The 18,260-nt window shown below is 37.6% G+C and overlaps 1 protein-coding gene across 1 annotated transcript; it reads left to right on the top strand.

Moving 5' to 3' along the window:
• Positions 1–1,168: 1,168 nt before the first annotated feature.
• LOC127972245 (potassium voltage-gated channel subfamily A member 1-like) lies at positions 1,169–15,722 on the top strand. Its single transcript, XM_052575614.1, has 2 exons — positions 1,169–3,859; positions 14,234–15,722. The coding sequence occupies exon 1, from the start codon at positions 1,178–1,180 to the stop codon at positions 2,936–2,938; it is 1,761 nt and encodes a 586-aa protein (XP_052431574.1). The 5' UTR covers positions 1,169–1,177; the 3' UTR covers positions 2,939–3,859; positions 14,234–15,722.
• The last annotated feature ends 2,538 nt before the right edge of the window (positions 15,723–18,260 follow it).

Raw genomic sequence — 18,260 nt, 5'->3', positions numbered from 1 at the left:
CCAAACCAACAAAATTAATGTTATGGAGTGGCCAGCCCAATCTCCAGACCTTAATCCAATTGAGAACTTGTGGGGTGATATCAAAAATGCTGTTTCTGAAGCAAAACCAAGAAATGTGAATGAATTGTGGAATGTTGTTAAAGAATCATGGAGTGGAATAACAGCTGAGAGGTGCCACAAGTTGGTTGACTCCATGCCACACAGATGTCAAGCAGTTTTAAAAAACTGTGGTCATACAACTAAATATTAGTTTAGTGATTCACAGGATTGCTAAATCCCAGAAAAAAAAAATATTTGTACAAAATAGTTTTGAGTTTGTACAGTCAAAGGTAGACACTGCTATTTTTTTGAACACACCCCTTTCAACTAATTGCCCAATTGCACAGCCTTAAGAGCGTGCATATCATGAATGCTGGGTCTTGTTTGTTTTCTGACAATCTACTGAACCTACTGGTAACTTGTTTGCCACGTAGCAATAAAAAATATACTAAAAACCTTGATTATTCTGGTTAGTCACATTGTACTGCTATTATTTTGAACAATACTGTATGCTAATTTAGCACAAATGCAAATAATGAATTACACGAAAAGAGAAAATTTGAACAGAAACTATATTATAACCATTTTTTTTTACAAAATACCTTTGTCTAAATGTGTAGGCTATATCATACATTTATATGTGTAAATAAAAAGCTTATTGAGCATGATGAAAGAATCTGCAACATAGACAATTGTTATCTTTTTAATGCTTTTTATTTGTATTAATAGTGGTGCATGCCAAATAATAAATGTTTGCATTATATATATATATATATATATATATATATATATATATATATATATATATATATATATAATGAATAACTAAAATAAAGAACCAGGTTGAACAGATGGATGGTCTTTCCACACACAATTAAATTTCAGTGAAATGGTTGGCTTTAATGATTCAGTTTATTTGTGTGACCGCTCTAGGTGTTCTAGACGAGGCGCTTTGCATCACTATTGTTTAGTTTCCATCCCATCCACTAAAGAAAGTCCTTCCAGCCGAGTGACAAACGCTTTGCGACTCGGTTGATTCAAAAGAATCGTTTCAACTGAACCGAGTCGCCCGGGAATCACTCCAGTACTTAGGCTCAGCGCACGCGAGTGTTTCCCAGAGTGACGGGAGGATCTTTGGATGAGAGCACACATCTTTGACCGCAGCAGAACATCGAGCGGCAAAGACAACGAGTGTGGATGTACGAGGGGCTTTTTGTTTTCAATCTTTTATTCATTCAGTGTTAATGGCTCGGGAATGGAGATAGCTTTGGTGAGCTTTGACAAGCGGGGTGACGGAGGCAGTGATGGGGAACCTTACCAAAACCAAAACTCCCTGGATCATCCGCGCCTGGTCCACAACAAAGACCTCTACTCGAGAAGTCCACAGCAGAGCTCGTGGAAAATGAACGACATGAACAACACGATGATGGGCTCCACGGAGAACACGGTGGATTATTACAGCCCCCATTTGTTCGATGAGGACATTCTGGACATGGATATGGACCATGAGAGCAACGAACGGGTTCTTATCAATATCGCCGGACTTAGGTTCGAGACGCAGCTGGGCACTCTGAACCAGTTTCCCGACACTTTACTGGGAGACCCGGACAAGAGAATCAAGTATTTCGACCCCCTCAGGAACGAGTATTTCTTTGACCGCAACAGACCGAGTTTTGACGGAATTCTCTATTTCTATCAGTCTGGCGGGAAAATCCGGCGACCCGTTAACGTGTCCATCGACGTGTTTGCCGACGAGATCCGCTTTTATCAGCTGGGAGAAGAAGCGATGGACCGTTTCCGCGAGGATGAGGGCTTTATCAAAGAAGAAGAGAAGCCGTTGCCACAGAACGAGTTTCAGAAACAGGTGTGGCTCATCTTTGAGTACCCGGAGAGCTCCAGTCCTGCGCGAGGCATAGCTATCGTCTCCGTCCTCGTCATCACCATCTCCATCATAACGTTCTGTCTGGAAACTTTACCCGAGTTCCGCGACGAGCGCGAGCTTCCGGTGACGAGTCGCGCGCTCAATGGGACTCAAGAGCGTCCGTCGCTCACCTTCAGCGACCCGTTCTTCATCATTGAAACCACCTGTGTGATTTGGTTCACCTTTGAGCTCTTCGTGCGCTTCTTTGCCTGTCCTAGTAAGTCTGAATTCTCCAAAACCATCATGAACATCATTGATATCATGTCTATCATGCCTTACTTCATCACCTTGGGCACGGAGCTGGCGGAGCAGCAGGGCCAGGAGCACAATAACGGCCAGCAGGCCATGTCTCTGGCCATCCTGAGGGTCATTCGTTTGGTTCGGGTGTTTCGTATATTTAAGCTCTCTAGACACTCCAAGGGGCTTCAGATCTTGGGCCAGACTTTAAAAGCCAGCATGCGAGAGCTGGGCCTCTTGATCTTCTTTCTTTTCATTGGTGTCATATTATTCTCCAGTGCGGTCTTCTTCGCCGAGGCAGACGAACCCGAGTCTCACTTCTCCAGCATCCCAGACGCCTTCTGGTGGGCTGTGGTGACCATGACCACAGTCGGATATGGTGACATGAGACCGGTGACCGTGGGGGGCAAGATCGTGGGCTCGCTGTGTGCCATCGCAGGGGTGCTGACCATCGCGTTACCGGTGCCGGTCATTGTGTCTAACTTCAACTATTTCTACCACAGAGAAACCGACCAAGACCAGGCGTCTCTCAGAGAGGAGCCTAACAACGCCGGCCCCTCGAACCCAAGCGACGACCTCCACGGCTTGAGGAAATCGTCGACCTCGAACTCGAAAGACGGAGACCGCAGTGAAGAAACCAACATTCCTGTCGAGAAGAGCAACATGAAAGCTAACAGCAGACTGGACATCAAGCGCTCGCTTTATACGTTTTGCTTGGACACTAGAGAAACCGACCTCTAGTTTGTCCGGCTCAGCCGGCTCCCATCACTGTTTCCAACTTCAGCTGTTTCTATCTCAGGGAGACTGAGCAGGAGTACACGCGTCTCAGAGAAGAGCGCAGCGGTGGCCCTTCCAGCCCGTGCGATGAACTTCACGAGAAGGAGAACACAACGAGGAAGGAAACATGTTTGAGAAGACTGACGTGAAGAAGCGAAAACATCTAGTCTATCCATATCCACCATGCTAAGTTAATGCACACCGATTCTGGACTGTTCAAATCCTGGAAAGTTGCAGTTATTTTTCTTTTTAAAGCACATTTTAATCTGTTGAACTCCTGGGCACCAGCGACTTTTAAGCATTACTTTTATAATTTCTTATTCAGAAACACACAACATAATGATAATAATAATTATATTTTTTTTAAATATTAATTATGTACAATTGTACGATCGCAGGCCTTAACTCTTTCACGACCTCTTGTGCTGTTCATAGTCGCCCAGTGATTCAAATGAAAAGCCAAAATAGGTTTTCTTCTTTAAAACATACTACTTAAAAACAACAGATGTACATATTTTTGTAAAATAGTTGTTTGGTCTCTCGGGTCTCGATCAATCTCACTTTCATAGTTAGTCTAAAATACTGTTTATGTGTCGTCTGTGGCTATCAGTATTTGATCATTTATTTAGAGCAATATTTTTTCACTTTTGAAATTGAAAACTCGACGGCGTATGAAATCTATGGAGCACTTCAAGGGAGAGGACAACTTTAAGTTGCTTTGCTTCTGAGTTCACAACGAAAAAGCCTTGTCGACTTTAAACGGATTGAGAATGGATTCAAGCAGACATGACATATGTGTATAGGAGAAGGAGACCTCAACGAATGATGATCTACTGAATCCAGCGGAGAACTTAGAGAGGAGCCGGTGATCATTTTTCATGCAAGGTTAGTCTCCTTTTTAATTATTCACTGTCTGTTTCATTTGTTTATTGTTTATTTTTTTAATTTTTAATTTATGAGTTTGACATTTTGTTTGTTATACTCAGTTGTAACCACAGTTAAACTCTCAGAAAAATAAAGTACATAATTGTACCTTTAGGGGTACAATGGCTTGTCACTGGAGCTTTACCCTCAAGGGTACAGCTTTTATACCCTTGGCATTGCTTGGGTACACATATGTTCCTTTTTGACCCTCAAAAAGGTACATACATGTACCTTGAGGTCCAAAAATAAGCCCTAAGGGGTACATTAGTGTAGATTGTACCTTGGGGGACAGAAATGGACTCCTACTGTGCCGCTGTTTCTGACAGTGTATTGTACATTATACATTTATACACATGTGTTCATTGTCATTCATTTTACCCCCTAAAAGACTAAAAATCGTGAAATTTATGAACCATGTAAAAACTGATAACCCAAAAGCGTGCATCATATCATAACATTTAAATGAACTGATGGAATTATTGAATTATTCAAGTCAGAAAGAAAAAAAAACGCATCTAAAGTTAACCTTTGCCTGTTACCACTTTTAAAGTGATTAGGTATTCAAGTGCATGTTCTCTCTGTCTATCTTGGACATGCATCGCATTTTCCAAACTTCATAGAATTAGTGTGCATTGATATTTATTCACGTTCAGCTGTCAAATGACGTGTCATGGAGCAAATGACAGCCATTGAATTTGTGAGATCATGTCCATTATTAATGCTGTAGGAACCTGTGCGCAAGTTCTAGAAAGAGAATGAGTTGGTATTAGGTGCCAGGAACCAGAAAATGAGCACGTGTGTTTTGTGGCAGGGGCGATCGCAGACAAGGCCGTGCTATGAGGAGTGACATATCCTGTTTCACAGAGGATTAGATATGCCCGTTATAGGTTATATCACATAACCTTCGAGAAAGTGTGTGAGTGTGTGTACTGCATACTTGTTTTTGTCGCTTGGATACATAAGACAGCTGCAACTGGACAGTGGGTAATGAAGGTCGGGACCGACACGAATAACCTTTACAGCAATAAAACACTGCACACACATAAAAATGGCATGTTGTTAGAGACGTGACTGGAAGAAGGTGTTCAACTGTGAGGTTACAAACCCTCTCACTGAACCGAGCTCTTTATACAAGAGTGTTTTCATTAATTACACAGTAAAATGTGAAAGCTGTTGCAGTAGAGACCCCATTTAGACCCCTTGGCTTTTAGTCTATATGTCTACAGTAGCTTCAAGGTCATCAGGTCCCTCTATCAACTTACTGTTAAAAAAAAGTGTGATTTCCTATGACTTTTAATGATTGACTGAAAGATTGGTCTACAGACTTAAATTCTCCATTCCAGGGGTTTTAGAAAACAAACCACATTCAGTTTCACGCGCTTGTGAGTCGTGATGGAGATGCGTGTTAGGAGAGATGACATGGTAGGCTGATGAAAGGCCATCATCTTTAAGCTCTTGAAAGTGCCTCGAGATGGCAAACATGTCACAACTGTCTGTTTCTGATGTGTGCTGCTAGCTAGTCATGTTATGTTCGGTTGAAGGGGACGGCCTAAGCTCGTCGCATCTTTCGGCATTCCTCAGACCCTCTTCTTCAATCAAATATACAGTGATTAGCATGATGGTTAGGCTGCAGATGGGGACAAATGTGACCTGTAGTGCCATCGAACCACTTGTTAGCCTTTTCAAGACCAGAAAAAGCTTAAAGAACAAACACAAGGGGGTATTCCTGAAGTATGTTAAATTGTGGAATAAAACGTGAATATAATTCAGCTAAAGATTAGTTTGGATACACTTGTGTACTTAGATGTGAATTGTAAGGACAATGGTATGACGTGAAGAAGTGAAAAAGAATACGCTTGTCTTGTTGGCTTTTTGCAGTTCATGAGTTGCACCTGGAGTTGCATATCACACACACACACACACACACACACACACACACACACACACACACACACACACACACATATATATATATATATATATATATATATTAGATTAGAATTAATTTTGTTGTTGCTGTTGTAGGTGGTTTAGATTGAATGTTTTAAGCCATTTAATTTACTCACATTTAACTTGTTTTCAATCTGAAGGCAATGTCTCAATATTTAAATGCTTTGAGGATTGAGAGTTGTCATCTTGGCTCAGTTTTCTGCGGTGAAATCAGCAGAAATATCAGAAATATCATCTTGGTAATCTTGTCTCAGTTCACAGACAAACATATCTGTGTTGATGAATTAGTATTCTTATCCTAGACTGTTCAGTTTGTAGATATGCGGATAATGTGTGATTTCAGCACCACAGACAGCTCCGTAAATTCTAGCACGGCTTGTAAAAGTATACAGTTAATTTAATGAAAGGATCATTTACAACTGCTGCTTAATGGACTGCAATAATGGAATAATGTTGGTGAAAACAGATATTATTATAAAATAACAAATAATGGAATTTAGATAAATACATTTACTCACCTTCATGTCATTTGTGTCAAACACAAAATTATGTATATTTGTTTCATTTTATTAAAGTGAATGGTGACTGTCAAGTGATAAGTGAATAAATAAAATGTTGTCTTAAATTTCAGTAATGACTCCCAAACGAACAATCTGACTGCATTTTAAGAAACGCAGAAATAACTCTCTTATCAGATAGGACTGTCAAGCGGTGTGATTCTCATCTCCCTGTCCTCTCAGTATTTTCACAGGAAGCGTCACATGCGATGAAGCTGGCAGAAATGTGCTGCTAAACTACAGCCTACAAAAACGGTTAGGACTGTTAAAAGTTGTTATAGAGTTATTGGTAAATCACTGGCCTGTTAGACTTGTCAAATTTAAATAAAAAAAGGAAAAATACATATTCAAACAAAAACCTTAGTACATGCATTATTTAAAACATGGCGATGTCAAGCATGGCTGAGCTGGAGACACAAATAAAATTAGATTATTCATATTTCAGTTTTCCTGAGGATTAGAAATAGCATAGAAATTAAAAGGTATCTTTTGTTGTTGTGAGTTAAAGACCCATATGCAATACCCTCTTCTCCTGTAAAATAAGACTTTTACATATTTCCTTCATTTCAAAAATGGTTACCTTTACTTGTTGCAGGCATAATCTTTTAATTGACAACAGAAGGAAATTATATTGCAATTATTTGCACTCATTTTAATGAACAGATTGTTTCATTTTTATTTAATATGTTAGCATGTGATTGCATTTAGTGTGGAATTAAAGCCATTGGTTGTGTTTTGTTGTTGGGTTTGTGTTGGAGATGAATTGCTTATCCCGACGTGACTGTGTTATCTTGTCTTTTTAATATAAAAAGGCTTGAAGCAACAGAAGCATTCTGGGTCTCTTATATAAGCAGCCCTTCCTCTCTGACCACTGCACATAGAGAGTAAATGGCCTTTCAATTAGACGAGAAAAAAAGAGTCTTAAAAGGCAAGGAAAAGTGATATAGAAGGGAATGGATTTAACCTCATGAGCTGAGTGAAAGTGGATTAAAATATATCACTTGGAAAAAATACTATCTTTAATATTTTCCTTCTGGTTTTCATTTTGTTTTAAATGGACAACATTTTACCTACTGTATCTTCATTTTATTATGGAAAAAGCTCAGTGGTCGTAAAAAAGTCACACTCATGGTCTTCAATCAAAAATTACAGACCATAGGAAATTAATGGAAAATTGGGGGATCAAAATATAGATATTTTTTTGTGTGTACAATCTACAAATGTGCAGAAATAAATTGCACAGCAATGAAGGGATGAAACTCTAAAACATCTAGAGTGCAAAATCAACACACCAAATCATAAACGTGCAGACACACAATTTTACACACACACACACACATACAAATGTAACTGTATTATCTGTCCTGCAGTTTTTAGCATTAAAGTGAAATAATAGTGCTAATAATAACAGGGCCCTCCTGGATGTTGGAGAATAGGTATGTTTAAAGAGTTAAGAAGTGCTTAGGTGTTTAAAAGACTGGTTAGTGTTCAATCTCAATAACAGGCATTCAGACAATAGAGGAATGTGAAAAAACGTGTGCGAATTGGCCTTTTTAGTTCCTTTTTTTTTGCTCTCACCAGGAGGTGCTATTCTGCCTACAAAAATTAGATTTTTAAAGACATAGTCTCTATTTTAATCTGAAATATTGCATTAATTGAAATAATTTAATTAATTGATTAGTTCAATGGAAACAAAAATAGCATAATTATTGAATAAATGTTAAATAGTGCAATAAAATTATCTCAAAATACAAAAGAACAAATATTATTGAACAAAATTCAATAGATTGATTTTAGACCGTGAAGACCATGAGTGTGACTCCCAAATGAGGAGAGCGTTTAAGCACTAATATGTACCTGCAAGGTACAAATATGCACTTTTTTCTGCAAGTATATGTGCTATTTATATTTTAGCATTTTGCAATAATCACTGTTTTTATATATATATATTATATATTATATATATTAGGAGCATAAAACATCTTGACACTGACAAGTGCATTAGAGAATTGGTTGTTTTCTGGCCTTGCAGTGTTGTGTTTCCTCTGGATTAAACGAATGAACGTGTCGGCTAGTGTTTAATCGACCAGTCGACTAATCGTTGTAAACCCCTAACACGTACACATATTCTCTCTTTTTATGGGCCTTTTTCAGTTCATATCAGACAATGGTTGTTAACCACTTGAAGGCCCCCATTATCTAACACTATTAAGAACATCTGATTTTCTGGGCTTTATTATTGAGAAATCACAGAATAGTGCTGACAACACATTTCCGACTTCAAAGATTTCTCATCCTGTAGTGTCCTCTATAGTCGAGGACGAGCTTAAATCAAGACATCAAGCATGGCAGAGCATTCATAAAGTTGACTAGTCTGTCCAACCCTGACTGCATGCAGCCCAGTTTGATTCTGACCCTATGGGAACGTTTGTGTGCGAGTGTGTCTGAATCACTCCGGTGGTCTCAGTGGTGTAAGTCTCCCTGTGACGTGTGGCGTCACACCACGAGAGCTATGGAGGAGACCCCAAACACTGTCTGATTCTGTGCATCCAGTGAGCGCGCCGTGTTCAAACAACGCAAATGTTCCTTCATCAGATGCTGTGTGGTCATGTAGTCAGTCTTTGAAGGCAGGAAAAGAGTCACATGTTTCAAAACACATGCACGGTGCAAGCTCATGTATCATATATCCTTTCCTTCTAAGGTGCATGCAAACGTTTTTGTCATCCAGGCGTCTGGGCCTTGCAGGGTCATAATCCATCCTTGACACAACAACACAAGTTCCTCATGAGCCGCAGACACACTTGAATTATTCAGGGAAACTGACCTCAGCTGCTTACAGAAACAAATGAGTGGGTTTGATCAAGGAATCTGATAGGCTGATCTAGATTACTTTTAATCGAGATTACTAAAATGACACTGTTCAACATCAAATATTATAACCCACTTTTATTTTGATATCATATAGATGGCGTACTGGTTATATAAGTGGAAGCAGCATATAAAAGCAGAAAGACTAGTGAAGCGAGTGTTAAACGACGGTGTAATGATTCCCAGAGGCAGTGAGGGGAAAAAGGAGAACAAATTCCTATTAAGGTCAGTTTAATACTCAAGAGGTTACTTTTTCAGCTTTTTTTAGGTTACTTGTTTTTTTTTAAATGCATTAACTAACATAACAATGGGCCATGTATATGTGTTGCATTGTTTATTCATCTTCATTAGCATTGCAGGGGTTTATTGTTAGCTCATTTTAGCTCAGGTCCATTGGATAGTAAGAAGAGACAACTTTTGATTTTGATAATGTATTTGTTTAAATTTATATATGAACTAAGATTGATAATGCTATGAGGTTGCTAGGATGTCCTGATTGGTTGTTATGCGTTTGTTTTATGTGGTTTCCAAGTTAAGATGTAAAGATGTTATTTGTGGTTTCTTGGGTGTTTCAGGAGATGTACCCCAAAATCCCTGCTAATGGAATAATAAGGAAAATAAGTTATTTTAGAACACTTTGTGTTTTTTTTTTTTTGACTCAAAAACATTGTGGTTGAGTAAGAGTCCAGTGTGAATAATGCCATGCTGTGATATGACACATGCCCACTCCACTTAAATCCACCCACACATACTGTACAGCACCGCAAACACACAAAACACTTAAACAAGCTCTTCTGACTGCATGGACCAAACACATACAACATCTTAAAACACACAAACAAAGCTCATTTGTATCACATGCCTCAAAGTCACAAACCTAACCTCCAAAATTTGGCCACCCTTGTCCTGACAAAGTGTTGTTCTCCCTGGGCAGAGAACACACGTGTCATGTTACCTCTTCAGGCAGAGATTATCCACAACAATGCACATCATCATCCATGTGCAGTACACAGCACACATGAAATAAAGACACACACACACACACATACCTGTGTATATATATATATATATATATGATCATTTTGTGATACTGAAGTTCATTGGCCAGTGCCCATTATTGTTTAGGAGTGATCAGTCATATGATATTTATAGAGTAGCTCAAAAACACACAAAAAAACAAACCAAAGATGGCAGCGTCCATCATCGTGACTGTATGCATCACCTGAGCGAATGGGAATGCCTTTCAATGTATTATAGACCTGCTTGAAATAAGGTATTTTACTGTTGATCGCGTGCAAATGTATTTCCTAAAGTCACGTCAATAACCACTGCCCCAGTGGTGCATCCCAAAGAGGTGAATTTCCACCATTCCAATGGAGATTTCCCATAAAGCTGCCTTTAATCTGCTCTGCATCATTAAATGGAGGTTACATTAATGCTGCAGAGTCCAGGGAAAATAAGTCGATGTGGATGCTGCCATTTCAATCTTAATATAGATTACACAGCTCATCTGCCTTTCATAGGCGCATGTAGGAGGCAGTGGTTGACAGGCTTGGAGAACAGAGCCAGAGAACTCTGAGTCATATTCATATCAAGTGTGTGGTTTCTACCTAACAGTCTTCTCAAATGAAGCTTTTTTACCTACCTCTATGACAAAGTCATCAACAAATACATAAATGGGAGGACACTATTCATTGCCCACTCACATGGACAGCATACAGCTGGCAAACTTGTACTGGCGTTCCCAGTTGAAGCAGATAGAGATATGGAAATTATTGGGAAACAAGATTTGAAGAGTTATATAGTGCCACCTAGTGAATATAGTACAAAGTTCAGTAGGCAATGTACAGTACAATGGGTTCACACATATCAAACGGATCTTAATAATACTTGTCAGTAAAATAGGAAGATGAATTAATGTGTTTTATATACATTATATATATATATATATATATATATATATATATATATATATATATATATTATATACTCTATTTAACTCTGACTAACCAACTACTACTACAGATTGTAAATACATTGGTTGGCTACGTTCATATTTTTGTCACCTAATTATTATCAGTATGAACATTTGTTTATGTATTTGTTTAATTATTTTAAGATGCAGTGCTTTACAGTATAGCTGCTAAAAGGTTGTCAATTTATTGTGATAATAACAAAGCTAATAATTAATTGCATTATATTTAGTTTTAAGAAAATTCTGTGTATCATTACAATTCATGTTGCAAGCAAATGTTTCTAGGGGCTATTGTCTCTTCCTTATGAATAGGGGTGACAGCAAGTTCACCTGTTTCTTTCAAGTCAAGAAGTACAAGCCATGCTGGCTCAGCTTCTGGTATCAAGTCTCCAGAGATGAATGGACGCAATCTCTGTAAAATCCATTCTCATTCTTACCTCCAGTGATCTCCTTGGAGGCACATGTGCATGGAATAATGTGAGGTCTGTTGGTTCTATCACCCCACTTTAACGGAAAGTTCAAGATCAAGGTGTTCGAGTATCAAGCGAAAGATACTTCTTGGAAACAAATTCTTTCAAGAACAAGTGCAAGTTCAAATGGCACGATGCCCTCAAACAAGTTGTGTGCAATATCAGGTGGGCAGCCTTCAGTAACATGCAGATCAATTCTCTGTTAAAACACAGCTTTTTCTTACTTCACAAAACGTAGCAGAGCTTTCCATTGCAGATGCAACCCGTGCGTCATGAATTTCCTTTGTTCTAAAGGCAAAATCCCCATCTCCAACCTCTTCCCAATGCAAAACCTGCCAAATATTCACCAGAGAAGCTTTCTATGCTTTATAAACTACTAGCCCCTAAATTATCTGCAAGGACTGACTAGACTGTACCTTTTACAAACCGTCCAGGCTCTGGAACGTAAACACCGTGACTTTCTAAACTAATCAGTTTCCTTCTAAAAGTGTCAGATCCAAATAACTTTACAAGTTCACTCTTGCATAAAACTGCCAAACAGATAGATGGAAGTATTAAACAGCATCCGGGTGGCAAATTAATCAAAATCCAATAGACCCAATAAAGTTTGTGCTAGAAATCAATTCAGAATCAATTCAATTCATTTCAATTCCTCTTTTATAATATGAATAGAAATAGCTATTTGACCAATCCATTCATCCATTTTCTAAACTGCTTGTCCTATGTATTTTTTAAAGGGTTGCTGGAGCTTATCCTAGCATCTTGGGGCCATAGGCATTTTAGCTCAGTGTTTGTTTGAACAAAAAAGGACTTACTTTTTGGGAGTTTCATTTGGGACTTTTTTTACCCTAGGGTTTTTTTTACGCTATTAATGAAAAGTGGCAGGATCTCAGTGGATGCTGGCTTCTGTGCTGTCAGTGTGTTTATGTGCATGTATCCACTGAAGCAGTGTAAACTAACTAGAGTACTCAGTGAAGCAGAACTTGACCACAGGAGTCTCATGGGAGAGAGAGAGAGAGAGAGAGACTGTGGGTCTTTTTCTCCCTTTAATACTAAAACCTGAGACTGCTTACAATTAACTTTAAAGAGGCACTTAAATGGATTCACAGCTGACCATATGATTTTGTTGATGTCTATGGTCTGAAACTCTTTTGCCAGTTAAGTAGCAAATGCCTTGCACTTATAAAAATGATATTGTCATGATACAGCAACATGTCTTCAGTGGCAATATTGTGAGCATTTCTTCAGTCAACACATGTTGTAGACTGTAGGCTTCACGGTGGTCCCCTCTGGCAGCTGCAACAGCTGTCCTCGTCCTGAAGCGAGGGATTTCTCTTTGTGTGAAGTTGAATGAGATGACAGCGTGTGAGACTCAGTGACCAGAGAGCAACCCCTGTGTTGCGTTCATGTAGAATAATATCTGTAATAAAGGATTTGATGGAAAACAGGATAACACTCAGAAAGCGCAATAAAACACAATGTGATTATAATCGATCGAAAGGATTATTAATAACCGGAATGGACAAAATAGGTCCTTTTCTTGTCCTCTTCCATTCTTGAAAGGGGCTAAATCTTACAGAACAAATGTCAAGAGGTACTATATTCGACTTTTTCCTACACCCCATGTTGCTTTGCGAAAATTATGAGAGAAATATTTGTTGAACCTTTCGATCAGCCAATAAACATTGCTCAGTGAATGCAATGATAAACATTAAATGAGGAAAAGGACTGGCCATATAGAAGAACATGAGGCATGTCGCTGCATGCAGGAGAAGGAGATCAGAAGTGTATCAATGAGTGACTGGGGTGTGCAAGTGTGTCCTGGGTGGATCGGGCCCGCAGGCCTTCTGCATATGCTGTGCAGGATTACACTGATCCAACTTAATGCTTACGACCAAGGCCTCATTCATAACTACAGCCACCATCTGGCACCGCTGCCCACCCGGCCAGCCCACCAGATTAACTCTGAGGAAGATTCCACAGTCTCTGATGATTTATACGGGTCAGCCTCGGCGTGCGCTGCTCGGGCGATGGGCGACATGAGTGCTTTAAGTGCACTTGTCTGTCACAAAATCAGCTAGCTGGTAAGAGAGTGGGGTCAGAGGTCAGAGAGGGGGCTGTATGGTCAAGTCTTAGAAATAATATCAGTGCATTACTATGTCATGTTCTAAATTAAAAATTTGCTAAGAGTTGTTTTTCTTTTTTTTCGGCTGTGGTGTTAAATTAGCAAATGAAACAAGTCCATCTGATAGAAAGGTCACTGATCACAAACGCTTGTTTCTTTCACAGACACACAAAGACCGGTGAACATCATGTTCCAAACCATTTCCCTCCGTACTGTAGGTCATGTACTCGCCTTCAGCTTAGAGCTGTCTGTAGAAGGTTTTGAAGACACTGAATTATACATCCAGCAGGAAAAAACCATCCAAAAATGTGTTACTGAAATCTGTTTCAAAGAGTACTTTAAACAATAATAATAACTGTGTTTTTCTTGTTCAATATTTCTCTGTCCCAGATCCCAGAAGAGGAGCCCTAATCATGACAACAGATTCTTCAGCCCTTCTGAAAACCTCCGCAGAAACCTGTGCCTTTGCTCAAACCCTGTGAATCTATCATTGTGTACGGGACCAGAATATGAAACTGACACTGACAGACGCCTGACAGACACCTTTATGAACTGGACAGGAGACGTGTAACGGTGGGACACAAGACTGTCTAAGAGGAAATCCCACTCTGTGCAATATCAGTCTGTTTTCGAGTGAACTTCATGTCCATGTAGACTGTGTTCAGGTGGTTTATTTTTGTAAAGCTGTTTCCTGACGTATATTTTTCTAAAACAATATCATTCTCCAACAGAAGAGACGCCTACGAACACTGAGCGATCAAATATTGTGCGTCTTTTTAGACGGGGAAAAGCCATAGTACTTCTCATCATCAACAGAGATGGTGTTTGCTGAAAACCATTGTGACCCTTACATATACCCTTTCACTTTTGTTTGCTGTATTTGAGTGTTTATCTAATTTAATAATAAAAATCATAACATAAGAAATAAATATTTATCTAAATCTAAAAAAGTGTATAATATAAATGCTCAATTGGTAGAGCACTGCGCTATCAAGCGCAAGGTTGTGGGTTCGATTCCCCGGGAACACATGATAGGTAAAAATTGAGCCTGAATGCACTGTAAGTCACTTTGGATAAAAGCATCTGCTAAATGCATACATTTTATTTATTTTCTTCAATGTAATTTACATTTTATTTAGGATTATTATTATCTTCAAAACATTGCTTTTTTTCCCCAAAGGAGAAGAACATGTTTTGGCATAGAACACTATATATTTTGTCATTAACACAGTGTTGCTGAACTAAAAAACAGATTTACGCTACAAATTAAACAAGGTTCAAGTTTGTCAACTGTGTTGCTCATGTCAAATATTAGAACCTTACTGTCAACTGTAAAAGAATTTATACACATATATTTTTAATTACTGAAATGCTGCTTCTGACATGATATAAAGTGCATTTTGTATTCCCACAGGTAAGACCTTTGCATAACAATCTCAAAAGTATGAAAGCGTGAACTATATTCTAGATTTATGATGTGTCTATCACTGCCAACAATGATGAGAATACCACACTTACATCTGAAAACATCGAATTCATCAAAGTCTTAAAATGATATATATTTTTGATATGTGACAAATAGAATAAAAAGCAGCCATTTGCTTCATATCCGCATTGATGTCACTGTAAGATAAATGTAGTGAGGCTTTGAAATGCAACACATTATGGATTATTTCGGAATGCTTGATTACTTGCAGTAGAGAATACTTGTGTCCCTTTAAGCTGATGTCTTTGTACCGGCTGGCACATATAGTACAGTATGTCATCTGTTGTGACTCTAACAGAAGTTTATCTAGGATGCTTTTTCCTCCTCGTTTTCTTATGTCCATGTTATGATACATATGTACATTTTTTCAAATATTAAACAACCTTGAACAAATTGAGGTGAATATTTATTGGATAAAAATACATTCATCTGAACAGATGTGTTTTGCAAAATCATACAGTCATGTCTATAGTGATTTATCTGTTACTTTACTCACACTTCTAGATCAAGCATTGCTTATTATGTTCTGGTAAGAGAAGGACATATCTAATTGAGCTATGGTTTAAAATGTTATATTTGTTACTGTCCAAAATAACATCGTCAAAAATGTCAGACATTTCTTCTTCCTGTCACTGAACAGAGCTTGAAGAGAATTTGAAACTAAAGCATTTTACAAAGAAATCCTACAACAAAGCTAACAAACTGGCATCAGCCAGAATGAACATTGTCTATATATATATATATATATATATATATATATATATATACACACACACACACACACACACACACTAGATTACCTTTATTGTAACACTGTGTAATATTATTTATTGACATGTTGCATTATCACATATGTGAAATAAAGTAAAAACAAAGGTTTTGCTAATGTCATGCAAAGGTCTTTAATTGAATGGATAGCAAAAAAAAATAAAAAAATACAAAAGATTTCAGAACTTCATAACATAACACATCAAGCAGGATTTATGTACTGCTATTAACTGTTTTCCTTGCTTTTTTTTTGTAGTTTGTGAAGTTTTATTAATTTTGCTTTACAACTCAGCCACAGTATGTTTGATTAAATTATTAATTTTCTTACAAATTTATGCATTTTTTATTTATACTAAATAATGTGAAATGTAAGTGTCTGTTGCTGTTGTTGTTGTTATTATGTGACATGACTGATTTATAGATATTCATTCGGTGCCACCGTGTGGTGGCAATCTGTATATCGTGAGTAAATTGAGTCAGTCAGGTCGTATCCTAGGGACATTATAAACCATGGGTACAAACTATTTTTCATGGAGTCAGAAAATTAATGAAGCAAACAATGACTTTAAACTCTGTTTTCATGTCGATATACACATTTACATTAAATATTCCACTTGCATTAAAAGAGATTAACACTGAAATTACATCATTCTACAAGCATAATTTCATTGACAATTAACAATTTTCCTGTGACATGTTATTTTTATTAAAAAAAAAAAATTAATGAAAAATTCCACTATATTTGAAGGACATAACTAGGAGAAAATGGTAAGATTTTATTTTTCCTTTTTATAATACTTTGTCAGTGACGTGCCGAATCAGACAATACACTGCAATAAATATGCGTTTTATTTGTTTCGACTAAAATAGCTAAAATATGTTTATCAGCTTATCAGCAAAACTGCATACATTTAATTTGAAATAACCAAAATTATATTTGGCTAGTGTAAAAGAATGAGATTATCTAAAATATCTGAGAACTTTTTGAAACCATTTAGTTTTTATGTATATTTTCATGTATTTATTCTAAAACATAGCAGGAATACTATTTCCCTACTGTCTCTGTTTTAAACATGGTGTCACGTGCATGGGAATTAGCATGTAAATGATATGCAGATGAGGTTATGCATAGTAAAACAAGGCGTTGTAAGCTCCATATATGGTGATTTCGGGTGGAAATGCACATACGCACAATCTTCCCAATGGCTGGGATTTGTAAAGAGATTTTGGTGCAGGTTCTGGTGTGCGCATGCTTTTATAAATCTGAAAACTTTTGGGGGTACGCAAAATCTAGCTTTTGTGCCTAGATAAAATTTTAGGATGAAATCTGAGGGGAGTTTTATAAATGAGACCCCAGGACTTAACCCTATAACTTTCCCGCAGTTGAAAATGCACATCACTGTTGCCTGGCCACTTTTGTTCTAGTTGTTTTTTCATTCTATTGTGAAGCTGAAATTACTTTTTGTAAAAAAGCTGGGTGGACATCTCCAGTAAAACAACTGCTGTCATTCAATCTACCATGGTTATCAACGCCTAACCTGATTTTACCAAGTGAGACATGTTCCTGGGACAACATCGTTGTTGACCCTGGAACAACATTGTGATTAACCAATCAGATTTGAAGAACCAGTTTATAGATTTTGTGAAGTTTATGCTTAAAATCAGTGTTTGGTGCTTGTACATCAGTGTCATTCATCTATCATTTCCTCTGATTTTAGGGATTACTCATGGTTAAGGTTAGGTTTAGGTGTAGGGATATGGTTAAGAATATATTTTTGGAGTAAAATGTTGTTCCAGGGTCAACAAAATATGTTGACCTAGGAACACATCGGACTTGGCAAAATCAGGACGTGCGTTATCAACAGTAGCCTACTTCAGAGTTATGACAAAATAGCCATAATAATAATAATAATAATAATAATAATGGGTATTTTTATTTTTATGGTAGTGTAATGCTATAGCTAATGCATATAGGCTAATTTGAGCCCCAACAAGACTGATACTTTGAAATAAAACAAAACTAATTATTTTTATTTATTTATTTATTAAGCTACAGTACAGTGACAATGTTTATTATTACATACTATCATAACAGATCCATTTATTTATGGTTCATGATTCCAAAAAAAAAAAAAAAAAATCCAATTCATGTGATCCAAACAT

This window comes from Carassius gibelio, chromosome A4 (assembly GCF_023724105.1).
Source record: "Carassius gibelio isolate Cgi1373 ecotype wild population from Czech Republic chromosome A4, carGib1.2-hapl.c, whole genome shotgun sequence".
Classification (NCBI taxonomy): domain Eukaryota; kingdom Metazoa; phylum Chordata; class Actinopteri; order Cypriniformes; family Cyprinidae; genus Carassius; species Carassius gibelio.
The sequence above is the reverse complement of the archived record's forward strand: the minus strand, read 5'-3'. Positions and strand labels throughout refer to the sequence as shown.

Coding starts and splice junctions, on each gene's coding strand:
- LOC127972245 (XM_052575614.1), top strand. CDS start 1,178: ATGAGAGCACACATCTTTGACCGCAGCAGAACATCGAGCGGCAAAGAC.